The 21,202-nt window shown below is 40.5% G+C and overlaps 2 protein-coding genes across 2 annotated transcripts in view; both read left to right on the top strand.

Moving 5' to 3' along the window:
- Positions 1-21,202, top strand: part of LOC109429890 (uncharacterized) — a 150,850-nt gene that overhangs the window by 116,240 nt on the left and 13,408 nt on the right. Inside the window, exons 3-4 of the mRNA XM_062849192.1 lie at positions 20,201-20,441; positions 20,517-20,701. Coding sequence (XP_062705176.1) covers positions 20,201-20,441; positions 20,517-20,701 — 426 coding nt within the window. The remainder of the gene's footprint in view (positions 1-20,200; positions 20,442-20,516; positions 20,702-21,202) is intronic.
- On the top strand, positions 3,798-5,828 carry LOC134288839 (potassium/sodium hyperpolarization-activated cyclic nucleotide-gated channel 3-like). Its single transcript, XM_062854731.1, has one exon. It carries the CDS (start codon positions 3,960-3,962, stop codon positions 5,808-5,810), a length of 1,851 nt encoding a protein of 616 aa, XP_062710715.1. The 5' UTR covers positions 3,798-3,959; the 3' UTR covers positions 5,811-5,828.

Here is a 21,202-nt window from a genome sequence, read left to right as displayed (position 1 = left end):
ATCCTAAGATGCTCTTGGAGAATTGTTTTTAAATTTATCTTAAAACTTGTTGTACTTCCCAAGTTGTCCTCAAGGCGAATTGCTCTCTCCTTGTAGAATTCTTCAAGTGCACGATAAAACGATAATAAATTTGTCAGTGTTGTTGCTGATGCAGCTTTTATGTCGACAGAAAAGTTTGATGAATTAAATTGAAAAAAAATCACAATGAAAATGACACATTATTGTAATTGGGATTAATTTATTACACAAATTGGAAATATTTCCGTGGTGTAACAAGGATGCCAAATGCAAAGCAAAATTCATCGTATATATGTTGCAAGATACTTCCAAAAATTGCAACGCGCACCCATTATAATGCACTAATAAAATATTTAAACATATTATTCCTGGTCATGAGAACATTGTTCATGAGTAGGGACAATGGAAATTCGCGGCAAAAATTCTCAAATTTCGCGGGCCAACATTGAGAATTTCGCGGTGATTTCGCGGCACCGTGTTTTTGACCGTATCGTTGAAGAAAACATGAATTTTGCATGTGTAATTTATTATTCACTTACATTTTGTATAGCGTAATCATAAATTTACAGAAAACGTTACTAATTTTGTGAAAAATCAGAAAAGAAATAGATGTAAAATGCATTAAACTTTTATTTTGCCAGATTGGGAATCGTAACTTGCTGCACAGTGTTAAAAATTATCAGCTAATTGATGTTTAAAAATTTAAAATTGGTGGAATTTTGATGTTATTTTCTAAGTTTTCTCAGATTTCGCGTCATTTCGCGGGATTTCTTGAATTTCGCGGCCATTGCCAAATTTCGCGGATTTCGCGGCTTCCGCGAAATCGCGAATTTCCATTGTCCCTATTCATGAGTTTTCTCAACATGGCTTCCATTGAAATCTAGGCCGGTGGTCGGTCCATTATCGATGGTTTTAATCAACATCACCATAAGATCGTGTTAAACTTCTTTCAACTCATGCCAGAGCTAAAAGCATAACTCAAGAATACTAGGATTTATAACGTTCTCAATGCAGCCTGGTTGGCCTCCATCAAGAACGTCTTAAATTTATTTCATCTTAAGCAAGGTTGAGAAGTATTTCTCAAGAGTACTCAGGTTTATAACGTTCTTGATGTAGGTTTATGCAAACTCCGCCGAGAACGTCATAAATCATGTACGCCAAATTGTAAACAAACAATAAAATATCGCACCGCGGTGGATTTTGTGAATCTCGTCCGATTAATTTTATCATCAGCCCGGTCCCGTTGCCAACCAGGCAGACCTTTTTCGATAACCGGCCTTGATGCGGTACAGTGCCTCATTCCTCCGGTCAGCATTTCCAACAGGTAAGTAGTTGTTGATTTTAAAGATCGATGATTGGAACCCGAATTGCACGGGAATCGACGTCTTGGATGACCAAACCCACCTCATTTCGGATGATTGAAGTTAACTACAAGAGCCTTATAAAACTGAAAATAAGTTCAACAGTTCTTGTTATGTTTATGGTTTTATGAACTGAACCTCAAGTATTCTTAGAGGTGTTTTTAAAATAACATATTGATGAAGAATAGTTGTGCTCAGCTGAAACTCCGATAAGATCAACTAGAATATGAAATGTTCCGATAAAACTATCATAAAAACAAATAAAACCAAATAGAATCAAGATTGTTACTTGGGTACCGTTTAAGTGTGGTATACACCACAATATGATGTTGAATAGGACGCTTAAGTGGAGGCCATATGCATATATGCTTCTATTCAACCGCCTCCACTTTTGCATCCTATTCAACATCATATGCGATCGTGTGTTGACTGGGTAGCCGCTAGACCACCAAGCCCGTCATGCAGATTGCAAAACCTAGAACATCCCAGAATATAAAACACCTTTTGCTATTCTTGACGAAGGTTAAATGAATACATATGAACGTTACCCATATCCAAATTCAGCTTTTAGATTAACTGGTATGTCAACTAGTTCGTTTCTCTAAACTTTATTGCGTTTAGGATGTTTTAGGTTTTCAATGAAGTCTGAAATACAAATATTCCCATTTTTCCTTTATAGAGGACTCAATTTGCAACAACTTTGCCGTAGACAGAATTTTGTTTTATTGAATGTGTGAATTTATACAGCCGTTTCTATGTTTTGGTCATTTATGACCCCTCCGACTCCAAAGGGTTAAGGAAACTTCTGAGATTACTTCAGGAATTCCTAGATTCATTCATCCTCCATTAATTCCATCCTAGATTCTCCTAATAGTTTCTTTGGCATGTCTTCATAAGTTTATAATTAATTCCAGAAAGTATTCCAGAAAGAATTCCAGCAATTTTACCCGGGATTTCTTCCGGGATTCCTCCAGGAAGTTTTCCCGGGGATTGATTCAGGAATTCATTCCGAGATTCCTTCAGAAATTCTGTCAGGAATTCCTTCCATGAATTCTATGCGAGATTCCTCCCGGAATACCTGCTAGAATTTCTTCAGAAATTCTTTTTATGATCCTTTCAGGGATCCTACAAGAACTTCAAAAACATCCCAGGAGCTCCTTCTGGGTTTCTTATTGGAACGACTTCTCGGATTGGTTTAAGAATTCCTTCCGGGACTCCTACGGTAATACCGGGAATTTTTTCCAGGATTCCTCGAAAAACCTCTTCCGAGTTTCTTCCTGGATTCCTTTCAGGAATCTTTCGGGAACTCCTCCCGGGATTCCTGTGGGAATTTTATCAGGTATTCCTCCGTTTTTTTTTTTTCTGGGCTTCTGTTAGGAATAGCCTCTGGAATTTCTTCGGGAACTTCTTCCGGTATTTCTTTTGGAACTCTTTTTGGGATTCCTCATGGAGTTTATTCCGGGATGTTCTTCCGGAATTCTTTCTGAAGCTGCTTCCAGGATTTCTTCAGGAATTCTTTCCAGAATTATTCTATGAACTTTTTTTCTGGTTTCCTCCAAGAGTTCCATTCGGAATTCCTTTTCTTCTGGAATTCCTCTGGAAGTTCATTCTGGAATTCTTCTAGATGTTTACAATGGAAATCCTCCAAGAGTTTAACGGAGAGTATTTTAAGAAATTCATGTTTGTATATGGAATTTCTCATGAAGTTCCTGATTGATTTCCTTGAGAAAACACCCCAGCAATTTCTTTCTGATTTTCTCAGAAAATATTAGGAGGAATCTTGGATGGAATTCCAGGAGGCATCCCGGAACTCCTTGAGAAATCCCGGAAGAAATCTCTTGAAGTCCCAAAAGGAATCACAGTAGGAATCCTGGAAGAACCCCAAAGGGAATTTTAAAACGAAACCTAGAAAGAATCTCAGATTTGGATAATTCTCGTTGAGACCGGCCCACTATTTACACCTTGTCTTCAAAAATGTTTAAGGTGACAATTTTCTGAAAGTCCTCGCTAAAAAAAGTAAAGAAAATACATTTGGTTACTCAAATTGATGGACCCCCGTTAGTTAGAGCCACAACATTTTTTGCAGACCCCTCGATTTTGGTCAATCGGTGGCTCATTTAAACCGTTATAACTAGAAAGTTTCTCCAAAAACCACCTCAAAACGCATTGTTGTTGAAACTAGGAAAGATAGAGCTACTATTTACAATTATAAAAAGTTGGGTTGGTCATATTAATTGAGTTTGGCCGCCATCTTGGATTTTTTTCTTAAAACATTTTTTTCACCATGATGGCAACCACCGATTTTCAAAATTTTTGCATCAATTGAAAACTGAGACATTTAGACATAACATATCAAAAAATTAGAGATGTCTTAATTAAGGTAGTTTAAAGTAGTTCTTACTTGATGTCCACCTTGATGTCCACATGAAATGATAAAATTATGGCCAAATCAATCAGTTTCCAATGTTCGGATAACATAAACGAAGTAACCTCTGCCGGGAAACGCGTGTAAACTTTCACAATCAGCTGTCGTCAGTGCAGTTCTAGGGTGCAGTGGTGCAGTTCAGTTCAGTACCAAAAATGACAGATATCGCCGACAGACATCGCTGCAATCTACCACCACAAACCGAAAATGGCCCGTCGGGATCATCACTATGGCGCAACATAAGACGTCGCCTGCGGAAGATAACCATGCTGTCTCCCGAGCATCCGGATACGGAAACGTACTTCCGCAGTATTGCCCAAATAGCCAACGAGAACAAACGATTGCTACGAGACTATCCGGCGTGCATCATCCATCCGTTGAGCACGTTCCATTTCTACTGGGATGTGGTGATCTTTTTCGCGTTGCTGACTCATCTGTTGACGCTTTCCTTTGTGGTGTCGTACTTAATCTACATCGACGTGGATGATTTTCCCGCTATCATTCAGTTCGATTTGGTTCTGTGCGTGGTCCTTGGCTTGGATAATATCTTGAAGTTATTCACCGGATATGTCGTTGAGAAGAGGAAAACTGTCGTCCTGGACCCGAAGAAAATACTGCTGCATCGCTTCAAGTATTTGCGAATCGTGTACGACTGCATTGGAGCCATGCCGTTCATTTTGCTTCTCTACAAGCTCGACACCTGTTACTACCAATCGGAACAGTTCTTCTACTTGGTGTTTGCCCTCTTCCTATACTTTGCCAACATTCTCCGCTTCCATGAAGTCAATCGTCGTTTTGAAACGATTCCGAAATTCTTCAAAGCTACTGAAAACCAAATCACGATCATGAAGTTGATAATAGGGACGATCTATGTGCTGCACTGGACATCCTGTATTGCTGACATCTTACCAATGCTGGTGTTCTACACCCATGACCACGGAGAATTTCCCGAGTGGAACAGTACGGGATATTTGGTTGGAGATTTTCTGGTGGACATGTATTGGAGAACCTACCGAGCTGATGACGAAGTACCTTACCAAATAGGTAGGCAACGATCAGGTATGGATCGCTTGGAATACTGGGAGTACCGCAATTACCTTTGGAACAACAAATTTACGTTGGCTTCGAGAGACCAACGATACGTCCTGTTGAAGCTAGATGACGCCTTTCGGAATGAGACACTGCCTTCGATATATGTGCGATCGATGATGGATTCGATCCAAATCGCCATGCAGTCAAGTCACGTGGATAAAGCTGGTCCAATGGCCACGAATAGTTGGCTGACGGCTTACGCTGTCCTATCCGGATGGTTGTGGTTAACGTACATCCTGTTCACCATGATACGCATGGTAACCTCGACGGATTTAAGTGCCACCAAATACGACGAGATTGTCAATGAACTGAAAGCATATGCGTACAACCGGAGGCTAAGTCCAGAACTGAAGGAGAAAATGTTGCGTCACTTCGCCAATCGCTATCGGATGAGGTACTTCGACGAAGAGTCTATCCAGAACACAATTTCGGCAAATCTGAGACGCAGCATCAGGATGGAAACTTGTCAGCATTTGGTGAACAACGTGGAACTGTTTCGGAACCTGCCGCACGCGTTGATTGAAGACATCGTCGATCGACTGAAGTTAGAACTCTTCCTGGAAAACGACGTTATCATTCAGGCCGGTAGTTTGGGTGATGCAATGTACTTCATAGCCAGCGGAACGGCGGCCGTTTATTCGGCCAGTGGCAAGGAACTTGGCCATCTGGCGGATGGAGCTCACTTCGGCGAGATCTGTCTGCTGAAAACGGACCAAAAGCGAACGGCTAACGTGGTGGCGCTGGAAGTATGCGAAGTGTACAAGCTATCGTTTGGCGATTTTCAAATGCTCATCGAACCTCACTCTTACTTGCTGGAACGGATGCAGAAACTTGCCAACGAACGGTTGGCCAAATCTCAAGGCATGAAGGACAAGATTTCCGAGGAAGATGTTTATGATAATTTCTTGCAATAAATATTGAAATTGATTATTGATTATTGTTGTAGTAATTAATCGATTGAGAGCGACGAGCATGCGGGTTTGGAAATTTATCAGGGTTTATTTTAAAAACAATCTTCAAAAAATTCTCCATTAAAAAGTCCCCAATGATAACTTTGAAAAATCCTTCATAGATTTTCCCAGTATTTCCACCATAGGACTGCTTTAGAAAGTCTGCAGAAATTCTTTTAGAAATCTATTCATCTCAACTTTCCACGGATTCCTTCGAAACACGTTCAGGGATTTTCAAAGACATTCTTTCGAGACTCCTTTAGGAAGTTTTCTTTAGTTTCCTCAGAAAATCTTCAAAGGAATGCTTCATAAAATCGTTCATGGATTCCATTAGAAATTTCTCCAGGAAATCTCACAAAAACTTCTAGGGATTTCTTTAGACTTAGATATTTCTCGTTGGATTCGTTCAGGAGTTCCATTAGAAGCTAGAACCATATTTTTTCAAGAACCTCTTTAAAAAATCCATGGTTTGTTTCCGGAACTGCTGCATGGGTTTCTTCAGGAAATTTCAAGGGATTTTTCTCTCAGAAAATCTTCCACGTTTTTTTTTAGAAAAAAATCTCTAGGGATTCTATAACAACATCTTGCATTAATTGCTTCTGAAATTTCTTCAGAGTTTTCTTAAAAAAATCCTCTAGAATATCTTTCATTTACTTTCTCCCAAAATTGCTCCATGAATATATAAAGAAGATTTTTAAGGAATTTCAGAAGAAATCCCTGGAAGAGTTTCTGAAGAAAACTTAAGAAATTTGTAATGCAATTCTGAATCACTGATTTTTGGAGGAAAAAAAACTACACATTCCTTTAAAAATACCTACTCGAGAGATTACTCCGAAAATTTATTCAATAATTCCAGAAATTTCAGAAAACCTGAACTTTTTCCAACATTGAGAAATGGGAATTCATTCTTAGAAATTCCTCTTTCAAAACCTTACAATAACTCTTTCAAAAATTTTCCAGCGGAGCTGGCGGGTTCATTCAGATATCGTTAAATGATTCCTTAAGAAATTTCTCCAAGAAAAAGTTTTCCAAAGAAAACTTCACTCCACGCATTAAGAGATTCTTCTTATGATTCTAAAGAAAGTTCACCAGAAATTTCTTCATAAATTATTCCAAGGATTTCTACGGGAATTTGTACAGTGATTCAATTGGATATTTCCAAAGTAGTGTTTCCAAGAATTGCTTTTGAGTGTCTTTCAGATATCCTATGATTTATTTTAGTTTTCCTGGGAGTTCTGCAAAATTTAACATAAAGATTCCTTCGGGATTTCCACCGGTATTTTCCCCTAAGTATTTTCTCAGAAATGCCTCCATGATTTTCTTCAAGGATACTGCTACGATTTTTTCCAGGGATTCTCTCAGAATTCCAGGAATTTTACCAGAAATATTTCCTCCTGTATTTGTACTCCTTTAATCCTTTGGAGCCGGAGAGGTCATATATGACCCCAACATAGAAACGGCTTATACTTATACTTCACCCATTCGATAAAACAGAATACTGTCTTCGGCAAAGTTGTTGCAAATTGGGTCCCCTATTAGGAAAAAATGAGAATACTTTTATTTGGAACTTCATTGATATCCTAGAACATCCTGAACACCATGAAATTTGGAAAAACGAAATAATTGACATACCGGTTGTTCTAATAGCTAAACTTGGATGTGTTTCACGTTTATAGGTATTTATTAAGCCTTCGTCAAGAATATCAAAATGTGTTTTATATTCTAGGACGGCGGTCACCAAAGTGCGGCCCGCAGGCCGCACGTGATGTCCAGTTTTCTATGTTGCCGTAGAATTCCTTGCAATGTTTCTTATGGATGCTGTTCTACTCCAGAAATAATCAAGAATAACGTGTTGAATGTTTTACAAATCGACACAGGTATTGCATAACGAGCAGTTGTAAAAACGGGCCTGAGGATCACTGTTCTAGGATGACACAATAGGGATATTCCAGCCAGACTACCTTAGAGTTCAGAACTTCAGGTCTACACTCGTAACAGTAGCCATATCTTTATACTGAGTAACGTTGCATAATCAACCACAACCACAAAGCTACTGGAGCAATCTGAAGTCAACTTGCTTATTATAAACCTTTGGGACATTCAGGGTTGTCCAAACTTTTCTACTTCAAATCTACAAGAAAAACTTTATGTGTTTTCATCGTAAAAAGTAGTATTGTTTAATCTGCTGGGATCCGTGAAGCTCTTGAAATCTGAAATGTCATTTAGAGACACTACAGCGATATTCCAGGTGAGCCAAACTACCTTGAAATTCAGGACTTCAGGTCTACACTCGTAACAACAACCACATCTGTTATACTGTGTAACGCTGCATAATCAACCGCAGTTACTGGAGCAATCTGAAGTCTACTTTTTTATTATAAACCTTTGGGACATTCAGGGTCGTCTAAACTGTTCTAAAATGAAGTCCTTCAAATATACAAGAATAACTTTATGTGTTTCCGCCATAAATAATAGTATTGCATAATATTCTGGGATCCGTGAAGTTCTTGAAATCACAAATGTCATTTAAAGACACTACAGGGATATTCCAGGTCAGCCAAACTACCTTGGAGTTCAGGACTTCAGGTCTACACTCGTAACAACAGCCATATCTGCTATACTGAATAACGATGAATATTTATCCGTTGTTACTGGACCAATCTGAAGTCTATTTTTTTTATCATAGACCTTTAATGAAGTCCTTCAAATCTACAAGAAAAACTTGTGTTGTCACCATAAATAATTGTATAGCATAATCTGCTGAAATCCGTGACGCTCTTGAAATTTAAAATGTTATTTAGTTTTCTCAAGACATTTTTCCAGAAATATCAGAATTTTCCCTTTGAAGAAGACTCGAAACAGAGTCGAAACGTCGGGACAAATCTAAAACAGTCGTTTTGATTCCCAAGACTGCAGCAGCAGCGCCGATAAAGTAGCTTGTTGTGGATAAGGTTTTGATAAATTTTACAACCAATTACCAACAATCGGGTGTTGGAAAGAGTCACCTTTAGCGCGAACACACAGTAATTGAAAGCAGCATTTCGATGTCAGCTTCAATGCTGAAATTCATATATTTATTATTTACTAGTATCACACATATATCAGTTATTTACATATAATTTAGTGCTGATTTCACACTAACGAAAGGGACAACCGCCCAACCCTCACAATTACCTTATCGCTTATGCCCTAATCAGTGTTGCCAGTGTTTCTCTTAGAATTCGAAAAATAACAGTACAAGATTCAATGGCAATGGAATCTTCCATACATATACTGATGCCAGGTGATAAAACATATTGATCTCGACGAATAATTGTTGTCAGAATACAGTTCAGTATATATACCCAACTAACATTTTCAGACCTATAAGTATCAGTCATTTACTTTCTGTATTACAGTCAGCTTGAAGCAGTAAACGCTGAATACAAAAGATGCTACTTAGTCGAAAAAAAAAAAACAATAAGCCAATACATAGTTGATGAGACAGCTGCAATTCAAACATCATAGGTATAACTACTCAGCTCAGTTTTCTTAAACCAATCACTTGTCACGAGGGCTGCTTTTACTGCAATCTAATCCAACTCTGGACGATTTTTCGGATGATGTAAACGATCTTCCCCCTTCTTTTTTATTCTAGAGTCCTTGAGAAAGGTTGAATAAAACAACCGAAACCGTTGGATGCAGAGGTAAAATAGTTGCTAATGTTACCGACTAAACGGGCCAAAAATCACTAAAATTGCACCATAAAGCAATATTTAAATTAAATTAAAATCTCATAAATTTTGATCTTTTGGACACGTCCTGAGCTAAATATCTCGTTAATACAGATACAAACAAATTAGCTAGTCTCCCTAAATGCATCAGTTATATCAGAGTTGTGCAATTTCAGGATGGTTAATGCCGAACGACATTCACTCTGCTCTTCACAAACACCATCCAACGAAACATAATCAGACAACGCCAAAGCTCAAGCTAATCCTCGTTCAAGGCAATATCTGCAACGATCGTTTCTTCTTTTTTGAACACACGGTGAAGCACGAATCTCTGTCTCCATGTTTTTTTTTTGTTCTACGTCTCGCATTTATATTCATACGGTGTACTAGAGCAAATGTGCTTGTATTTGAAGCGCCATGCAATACTACTTAACCAATTGAGCTCTAAAAAAATCTAACGAAACTTAATGCAAGTAATTCAATGTACAGCAGAACAAAAGATTTTGACGTTTCTCACAAAATCTAAAAATCAGAGACGTAGTCCTACGCCAAAAAGGAAATTAATAAACAAATAACTACCACGCAGGCATTTAGATGGGTCAATTAACCTTTATCCGAACCTGACTGAATAACAGTCATCTATAGCTATAGCAATGAGTGACATAATGTTTGCGTTGCAGCGACTGGTAACGAGACTTGGGCTGAAAGAGACTTCTAGATTGAGTTTAAATAAGGGCGAAAGTATGGTTGCACTTTTGGGCCATAAACCGCAAGGTTGCGATGCAATCTAGTGTCTAAGTGTAAAAAAGTTCGATTGAATTTGCATCTTGTCACTTTAATTTGCAGAAGAGAGAGTCGATGAAGAGAAATCGATCATGTTACTTTCGCCCTTATTTAAACTCAATCTAGGTTTATAAAAAAAAGAGTGGTGATAGTATCCGTCGTATCAATGTGTTCGTCGCGAATGTGTTTGGTTATGTTAGGGCTGCGCTCTGGCATGGCCTACTCTAGTACAGGTGTTTGTCTACGGTATTAAAAACGTTAAAGCACAGAGTTAAAGCCTAGCAGAAATTTAGAAAAAATTCATGAGAAAGGACAGGAGGCTAGGTAAAAGGTCAATAATAACAATCGATATTTGTTGCAGCCTTAATAACAAACTGCACTTAATTTAACGAAAATGTTGTACCACCTTTCCAAAAGCTTTTTTGTCCGACTTGAACTTTATTCCAACCACTGCCAGGTTATTCACTGCAATCACACGGTGCCAATTTATTCAGTCAAAAAAATGACACTGATTAAATTGTACCGAAAAATTAGGTCCCATCCCAGCATCGTGTGAGTGAGTAATCGCCGACCGCGTTTTCCAACTCACCAAGAAGCTTCGCATCTCTGCTACTTGCTATACCCAATTACTCAACTCAGCGATTTAATTTCCACCAGCCAAACCCTCTGATCTGCTATTTATACCTCAAGATCCCTCGGTACGATCGCGATCGGTACGGTAGGGCAAACAACAATCATCACCAAACAATTCCATTATGTGGGTTGCCCATACCCTACCTACCTACAATATATGCAATCAATTATTTCTGCAAAACCAGGGCTGCGTTTTTTCCTTACTTTACTTCCATATTCGTTCATTACGCGTTTGTCTTTTCGCGCACAATGAAAAAACCGACCTAATGAATGAACTTGAACATCCACTCTCAAACGGGCTGATGCAATTGGAGAGATTGGGGTGAAATGCGCTTCATATGACCGTCCATTCAAAGGAATAACAGTTGCTTAACAAAAGGTACCGTCTACCCTCGTTGGTTTGACCGCATCTTATCTGAACACTTTTGAATTTGACCCCCGCTTATCTGCACATCGCTCAAACTAAAAAAGGTTCAAACGTCATTCTGCTTATGGAACGGGGTGAAACGGAACGCAGAATCAAAACAAAAATGCAAAAAGGGTTACCATCAGTGTGTTTTTCGATGCCGACAGGGTAACTAGAAGTTCAAATTAAAAATGAACCTCGATGGTTTGCATGAGTTGTCGTTCAAACCAACGGGGGTAGACGGTATAGTCATCTTACTTCTCAAATGATCACCAAAAATACCAGGCACTGCCCAAATGGTCCAACACGTTGTTTGGTGTTTCCTCAAACGCTGTATTTTATGCACACATCCCCATCTACTTCTTGTAGATTTTTTGTATCAATTACCTGAGTGCTGAGTCCACTACGTGCGCGACTTTGACGCTCAGCATCGGCGGCAGGCCAGAAGAGGCGGTTCGCTCCTCACTTGGATGGACAGTTGATTCGGAAGCTCAATCAATCTGTCGTCGTCGTCGACGTGCGGTCGATAGCTGAGTGAGTTGATGATGATGACTGATGGAGGTGGTGGGGTGGCATAACAAAACAAAACCCCACGTTGCGCAACCGACACTATCGACCGACCGGCGGCCGGTGTGGCGGAAGTGTGAAAAAGAAATGCATCGATGGAACCTCCTTCTGTGAGTGATACCTACTTCTCTTTACACCAACATTAGCGGTTCCCAATTTGCTTTTGACGCGTGGCGAAAGGGGTGGTAATGGCCAACGGGGTAACCTACTTAATTAACTTAATGATGTAGATCTCAATTGGCTGCGCTTGGAAGTTCATTGAATGGGATATTCAAGAGAATTGGTTGTAAAGGGTGGAGATTGAAGTCGTTATCGAAACATCAAATCATAGTTTTTACTATCATTACATACCAGCACTGATGATCCTGATGATAGAACTTTGACACATATTCTATGGGAAATTTGTTAAAATAAGACAATCGCAGTCACGAAGTTCCGATAGGGTAGCGAACCACTTGGGCAGCGGCCGGTATTTTGGGCACTCTTCGCTATAATTCAGTCAATTCCAAACCAATTGACTTGAAATGTTGTACACGGCTAGATACTATACGTATCTCATCGCGTTCCAAAAATTGTGTCAATTGGTTCAGAATTGGCTGAGTTATAGCAGAAAAGTGCCCAAAATAGGATCCCTGCCGAAATGGTTCCAGTTTCCTATTGCGTTGGGTACGCATTCGACCAGGACAAAGTAAATCACTCCGAAATGAAGAATTGCCGCATATATGACGCCATCATCTAACTTTTCAGTTTTACGCCAAACGTTTAGAGTACTTCCACATCAGAGAATCAACATCAACATTATTTGATGAATATGGTTTTAGCTAGTCGTTTCACCGGCATACGCGCTATGTGCTCAGCCCACCGTAGTCTGCCGTATTTTATTCGCTTCACTACCCAAGTAACATTTTGATGACCAATCAGTCTTGTAGATGTTTTGAGAACTGTCATGAAATCTAATACCTGTTATTTTGGTTTTATGATGGTTCTGAGAACCTCTTTTAGTCTACTTGACTAAAAAGTGTCACTTGGGTCTATTGATCACTTTACTAATTACAGTAAAGTGAGTATGAAGATTGCATATTCAAATCCTGTCACGGTCGCCATGATATTTTCCTTATTGATAATTGTGTTACCTCTTACAAGGTTGAAATACTAATTAAAGTGTTTTATTTGCTGGTTGAATCAAGAATGCTCTCTCTCGGTCGTTCGCAGCGAATGGGGTTGCGGTCGTGTCGCGTTTTACAATGGAAAAAGTGACGCGATCATGTGGTAGTTGCGGTCTATTGTCTTCGGTGCAGACAATTTTTGATGGAGTCAAGGCGGGGTGCGGTCATCTGACGAGATGGAATTGGGTGAGATTATTCTGATTTTTTCTGTATAGAAGGAGTCGAGGTAATTTTGTCAATGCGGTTTCATGAAACTTCTTGAAAACCACATAGAGTTCCGTTACATCTACAAATTTATCCTGCAGCTCCTATATTGACTTTATATTGAAGAAATAAAAATGTTAGAAGAATATTATTCTAGCGTACAATAATTTAGAAACATAATACAGAATTGGACAAATTACCTCAACACCCGATCACAATTACCACACTAGACTACTTCCGTTCGAACACATAATACATGAATAGCAATCTAAGCATGAAATGCTCAAATTTGAATGCATAGAACTCACAGCAACGCATATCAAGTTGAAAATAGGGTGCTCATATCTTCCCAATAGTTTGAAATCGACGCAAAAATTACCTGTTTTTTTAAACAATCTCGCAGTACAAATGCAATTTAACTACAGTAATCGCAAGTATGACTCAGTAAGTATGGTTAATATTCGCCTTGACGGAGGCTCTCTGAGAGATTTGCGCTTGCGTGAAAACAATTTTTTTTAACATGGGAAAGGATAGGAGCTGCATTTTCAAATGCTTGTAATTCTTTATAGAAATTTTTTCAAGCAAAACGTTCTTAATGTTATCGAATGAGATTTTGATACGCTATATTATTGATATAACATTGTGATTTCAAAACTTTTGTCTAAAACCAGTTATAATGTAGCTAATTGAAAGTATATTGCAAAACATTAACACTTTTTTCAGTCTGAAGTCCCTTAAATATTTTAGAAGCATTTGAAAATGCAGCTCCTATCCTTTCCCATGTTAAAAAAATTGATTTCACGCACAGCGCAATTCTCTCAGAGAGCCTCCGTCAAGGCGAATTTTTTTTTTTTTTTTACTTATTCGTTTATTTGGAAGGCTCGGGCGCCACTTGGGCATAACAGAGCCGAAATCATCTTTACATTTTTTTTATGTTGATTTTACATGTTGTTTTTTAAATTTATACTGACTTAATACTAGGTTAGTTTTGGGAGCCGAAGTACTCGCGGCTGTTTCGAGGTTAGGGATAACAAATATATAAAGTTGGAAAGGAGGGAATTAAGGGACTTATACTAAATTACTTGCTATCTTATACTAAAAACCTTGATGGGACCGACTGTCCTGATCTGTAACGGGACTAAACAGAAAGGGCTTTATCGGAAGACAACGACAAGAAGAGGACAAACGGAAAGGGGGGCAACGAAAGACAGGGAGCGAACAACAAAACCAAATTTCGGGCAACGAAAACAAGGAACGTACGAGATCAAATTCTGACATCAACACGTTTCAAAAACTGGTAAATAAGATCCATGTACTCCAAATCAAGGTCTGCCAACACTTCTATAACGGGTTTCTGTTGTTTTCCTCGGACCCGGAGAGTTTCATACAGCTCAGATCTGACTTCACGATGCTCATCGCATCCCCACACGACATGTTCGATATCCTGGTAAGCCACGCCGCAGACACAGAGATTGCTTTCCGAGAGCCCAATACGGAAGGTATGTGCGTTTAACAAATAGTGGTTGGACATCAGCCGACACATTACACGAATGAAATCGCGGCCTAAATCCAACCCTTTGAACCATGGCTTCTTCGATACCTGCGGAATGATGGAGTGCAACCATCTACCCATCTCTCCATCTCTCCATTTGTGTTGCCAGCTGATCAAGGTCTCCTGACGGGCTAATGCAAAAAATTCGTCGAAGGCAATTTGACGCTCGTAAATATCGCCTTCGCTAGCGCCCACCTTAGCCAGAGAGTCCGCTTTCTCATTACCCGGAATTGAGCAATGTGAAGGGACCCAAGCTATGGTGATGGTGTATGAGCGTTTGGACAAAGCACTCAAGACTTGGCGAATTCCATTCAGGAAGTACGCTGAGTGCTTCATCAGTTTCATTGACCGAACAGCCTCCAGAGAACTTAGACTGTCGGTAAAAATGAAGTAGTGCTCAGGTGGGAGAGTGCGAATGTACTCTAAGGTGTAGTATATAGCCGCTAGCTCAGCAATGTATACCGAGCATGGCTTTTGAAGCATGAAGGTGGCGCTATGAAATTCGTTGTAGACACCGAAACCAGTCGAATCATCGGTTTTCGAACCATCTGTGAAGAACTGTCTGTCCCCGCTAACATGCCCGAACTTACTTGCAAAAATTTGTGGAATACACACGGAACGAAAAGATTCTGGTATTCCGGTGATCTCATCCTTCATGGACAGATCAAAATCCACAGAGGAACTGTCGAAGTCTGAGAAGTTATCACGATTGGTGTTAACCGGAGATGGGCTTACCTCCAACGTCATGTACCAGTAGTACACACTCATAAAACGAGTTTGAGGGTTCTGTGCAAGCAGCTTTTCGAAGTTTTCAATGACCAATGGATTCACAACCTCGCATCGGATGAGGAACCGGAACGATAACTCCGCAAAGCGGTCTGTCAGAGGCTGTACACCAGCAAGTACCTCTAAGCTCATAGTGTGAGTTGAGTTCATGCAACCTAACGCGATCCGAAGGCAACGGTACTGAACCCGTTGAATCTTCAGTAAGTGTGTTTTCGCCGCGGATTGAAAACAGAAGCTACCGTATTCTAAAACCGACAGAATGGTTGTTTGGTACAGCCTGATCAGATCTTCCGGGTGTGCTCCCCACCATGTTCCGGTAATAGTTCGCATAAAATTGATTCGCTTTTGGCATTTTTGTATCAGATACACAATGTGCTTCCCCCAGGTGCATTTAGAGTCGAACCAGAGACCAAGATATTGAGAAGACATGCTATGAGTGATTGTCTTACCCATCAGAACGAGCGGAAACTTAGCCGGTTTGTGTTTTTTAGAAAAGACAACCATCTCAGTTTTCTCCGGAGAAAACTCGATACCCAGCTTGAGAGCCCAAGTGGACAAATTGTCCAAAGTATCCTGTAATGGTCCTTGCAGATCAACTGCTATTGATCCCGTCACAGAAACAACACAGTCATCCGCAAGCTGTCTTAACGTGCAATTTTCCATGAGACAATCATCTATGTCTCTGACATAAAAATTGTAAAGAAGGGGGCTTAGACATGAACCCTGGGGGAGACCCATGTACAAGGCGAATTATCAAGATCGTTTTGGTATTACAGTGTACAGAAGATTCCACGTTGTTTCCAAGCATCTTGAGACAACTTTCAGGCGGCCAAGTTAGGTGATTTGCGTGAAAAAAACAAGTGACAAATATAAGGGTTAGTTTCGAAGGTTTATTTTGTCACAACCGCGTTGTTCTGCGCGGGTAAAGTGAGACGTTTGCACGGATGGTTTTAAAGGACTCTGTCGCGTCGCGGGTGCATTGCTATTGGAGTGAGTATTGTAAAAAAAATCGTGTTTTTAATCTTGCGATTGATCGGTAAAGTCGGAATCTTGCTTGTTCTACGATTATCGGGACGCGTATTTCCAATGGTGTGAATCATATTACCATACCATACCTACCATAGGTGACTTCCAGATTCACACCCTACCTTACCCTACTAACAAATACTCCTTCCCGAAACAACTGTGGGCATGCTGTGGATTCCACCGTTTTTAGTAACAACGATTGTCGAACTAACATTCCTTCCCTCTCCCGATGATCGTAAGGACGTGGCCGGCGCCGTTATTGACTTTCAAATATTGAACTCTCGAATTGTGCACATTGAGAGTGTGTAGCTAGTCCCAAGCACTATTCAATGGTTCTCTGTGCAACTTTGATTGTTCTGGTCAATCACGGAGTAGCAACTACGATGTGTACGGTTACACAGCGTAACAAAAATTAACTTTTGGTCTGTCTCAAGAGCAAACTTATGTGTCTCTGACAGATTTTGAGCCGCTGAATCCGAATCCGGGCTCAGATTTGCTCCAGCACTGCACAATTTCGAGCTATACCCCAATTTATAGGACAAAATATGCGATTTTGGGCTTTTTTGACTGCCAGCCATTAAGCATGGTAATATTTTTTTAAGCAATCAAAAGGTACATTGGTCATTTAACACCTAAATTAACGACTCATGCAAAACATTTTGTTTTACCAAATCAAATTTGATAGATTACAAAATCCGACGTTGACCTCCAGTACTCACGAACTTGGTATTTGACGTGTTAATCGTAAGTCCAATCCTCTTCATCAAAAGGTATGTACGCCTCTTCTAGGGCAGGGCCCGACATCAGCTATTGCTGTCTTGCCCTCGTCCAGCATTGAAGGTTTCACAGTCTGTTTGTCGTCGTCGATTCGAGTTCTGTCTGTCGCTCTTCCATTTCCACCATTCAACAAATCCTTGAAGTGCTCCTCCTGGTAGCCACCATCTATTTCGTTTGTCGGGTGAAGATTACTGCGTCTATATTTTAGGACTATTGTGATCAGGCCTGCATTTGTTTTCGACAGGCCTTTATGATTGCGATAGTTTGCCTTTTTTATTATTTCCTCCGTTTTGGTTTGCCTGTATTCCAATTCATTGTATTCCAATCCTTGTATTCCAATCGTCAACACGGTGTGAGACGAATGGTGTATGGATGATTGGGAATAATCGTGGACTCTGTCAGTTCTCACAACAAGGCATGGAAAACGACTGCCGCAGTCATTCAAATTCGGATGAAAAACAGGCACTGAGACTGTTGAATTTTGTAACTAGCCTAAAGTCCCGGGTTTTTCTTTGTTGTCCTGGGACTAAACTAGAAGCAAGACACGGATGGGGCTAGAGTTCCGATGCATGGATAAATATCAGTACCACTGTTTTGTTTTTCTCAGAATTCAAATAGATTGTGTTTGATTAGCGGCGCTCTTTCACTGGGATTTAAATCACTATCGTGATAACGGGACCTTTTCATCGCAATCGATTTCTTGCACCTCTGGGATTACAAAACAGGAACTGTACAGAAATCTATGCTTCGTTGCCTCTCAATGACAATGGAGTAGTACGACATGCACTCAATACTAAGGATGCGGGTAATGCCACAAAAGATCTAAATACTGGTCGCAGTGGCTCACCCGAACAGAAAAAAATGGGTGCTCTTTAATAGTTGCTATCGGAGTATTTTCAAGGATTTTCCAGTAGTTTTTCTCGATATGTCTCCTAGGATAACTCATTCTGGGAAATTCTTCTGGAATTCTTTCAGAATCTGCTTCCAGGATTCATCTAGGAACTCTTTCTGGATTCCTTCAAGCTTCGTTTGGGATTCCTGCAGATCCGTCTGGAGCTCTTCTGGAAGTTCGTTCTGGAATTCTTCAAGATGTTTCTAATGGAAATCCTCCAGGAGTTTATTATGGAGCATTTTGAGAAGTTTTACCTGCAGTTTTTGTTTATGGATTTCTTCAGATCTTACAAGATTTCCTTGAGGAAATACCCCAGCAAGTTCCTTCTGGTTTTCATCAGAAGCTATTAGAAGAATCTCGGATGGAATTCCTGGAGGATTCCCGAAACTCCATGAGAAATCCCTTGAAGTTCCAGAAAGAATTTCAGACGAAATCCTGGAAGGAGTACCTGAGATGGAACCCGTTAGGAATCTCAGAAGAAACTCCTGGAAAGACCCCAGAAGTAACTTCAGAAGGAACCCCAAAAATAATCTCAGGTATAGCTCCCTGAGGAATCACAGAAGGAAATCTTAAAGGTATCCTAGAAAAACGGAAGGAATTCCTGGAAGAATCTCAAGAAGATTTCTTGGGCAATCTTGGAAGGAGTAATCCTAGAGGGATCTCGGAATTAATTTCTAGAGAAATTTCGGAAGAAATTTAAAAAAATCCAGGAACTCCTGAAATCTTTTCGCCAGCACCTCCTACAACCGCAACAATCTTAGAAAGTATTCCTCAAGCAAACCAGGATAGAATCTCTGGAAGAACCCCGGGAGTGCTTCCTGGAGGAATCCTGGCAAGAGCTCTTGAAGAAATCCCAGAAGAAACCTCTTTAGGAGTCTCAGAAGAAATTCCTGGAAGAATCCCAGAGGGAACTTCTGAAGGAATCCTAGATAAACCCCCGGAAGAAGCTCATCAAGAACTCCCTGGGAATCCTACATTTATGGACAAATTGGTCACCATCAGGAAGACGTAGATGTAAACGCGGTCTGCTAACTGCAATGATACATTACCTATTATCATTCCCTACATATTCCCGAAGGACGTCAAGGCCGTGTTATGGAACTTCTATAAGTGGAATTACTGAGTTGAAATATTAATATTCAAATTGGGTGACGAAGGGTATTATCGGCAGGTTTGTTCTCTTCGTCATAGGGGGTTTTTGTAGGCCGAATTGTCTGAAATTTGGGCATATAACTCAGCTTTATTGGAAGCGTATTTTGAGCTCAACAGGTTTCAGAAAACCCCCCATAACGAGGAAAACAAAACTAGTTATTGGTAAAGGCGTTTAGCTTTTGCCAACTGATTTCAAACATTCTTGGTTGAGGGTGTTTTAATTTAACGATAGGTAGAATTAAACAAAAAAGGTTGAGTAACGGAAACTCACTTCGTTCAGATGAATTTATTAAACTTCTCTACAGTGTAAAGTTAGTAAGGTATGCAACATAGTTGAGGGTTAACGAAATCTTAGAGCTCTACAGAGAAGAAGATAAACTGCCAACAAATTTACGGGTAATTTATCTTTTCAAAAACGTAAACTTGCCGTTTCCCGCCTTGATCTATGAAACAATTGGCCGTTGATGTTGTCGTTTTCGCTAATTAGATTATTGTGCTAATGCTTACCTTGCGCTGCATATTTGTTTCAGCCGACAGCCATCTACAAAGAACACCGACACGTCGTGGCCGCTGTCGTCGGCGGCCGGCTCAAATCAAACAATGCCGCATAAACTTGATTGAGAATAGGTCATTCACAATTTTCCCCATCCCTTGACGGAGTTTTTGTTTTTTTTTCTTCCGATTTCCGCACTTGCAGAGGTACGATATCTATCCGGCGAGCCTGACTACAAATCAGTCAACCTCACCTGGGAGGTGGAACCGTCGCGGGCTAGCGGCGGCAACGGAGGCGAACGAGATGAGCAACGCCGACAGCACAAAGCGGCCCGCGGAGGCCGCCGGCAGCAACGGTCGTTCAACGTGTACTACTGCGAGATGCAGAACTGGGGACCCCACCGGTGCCGGTCCAAAACGTTGACGGACGATTCCGAGGATAGCGGGTAAAATTTATTTGGATCATTGTTTGAAATATTTTTGAAAATGACGTCGATTAATGAATTATGCACTATTTGCAGGAGCACCAAACAGTACAGCATGACGGTGAAGAACTTGAGGATGGCCACCAAATATTCGTTCCACGTGAAGCCCCAGACGCGACCGGGTGATCAGAAGGTTACCGGACGATCGGAACATGACGACGATGAGTTTGATGGAAACTCGATCAATCTCGGCCAGACGATCATCATTCCAACGAAGGGATGTGAGTAACGTACATAGTACTTGAAGCTATTTTCAATCTTTGAATCAAATATTAATCCATCAATTTCGTCGCACGCGCTGCTTTCATTTCATTTATTTAATATTTTTTTTTATTTATTTATTTTAATCAACAATTTGCCGCCATAATACTCGATTTGCAGCTGCAGCTCTCCAACGTCGGTCACGCCCAACACTCGCCAGATCACGCTCCACCTGGTCCGCCCATCGTGCTCTCTGCGCTCCACGCCTTCTTGTGCCAACCGCATCAGTTGCAAACACCAGCTTTGCAGGGTTGTTGTCCGGCATTCTTGCAACATGCCCTGCCCATCGTATCCTTCCGGCTTTAGCCACTTTCTGGATGCTGGGTTCGCCGTAAAGTGCAGCGAGCTCGTGGTTCATCCTTCTCCGCCACACACCATTCTCCTGCACGCCGCCAAAGATCGTCCTTAGCACCCGTCGCTCGAAAACTCCGAGTGCTTGCAGGTCCTCCTCGAGCATCGTC

This window comes from Aedes albopictus, chromosome 2, assembly GCF_035046485.1.
Source record: "Aedes albopictus strain Foshan chromosome 2, AalbF5, whole genome shotgun sequence".
NCBI classification, from domain to species: domain Eukaryota; kingdom Metazoa; phylum Arthropoda; class Insecta; order Diptera; family Culicidae; genus Aedes; species Aedes albopictus.
This window is presented reverse-complemented; position numbering and strand designations above follow the sequence as displayed.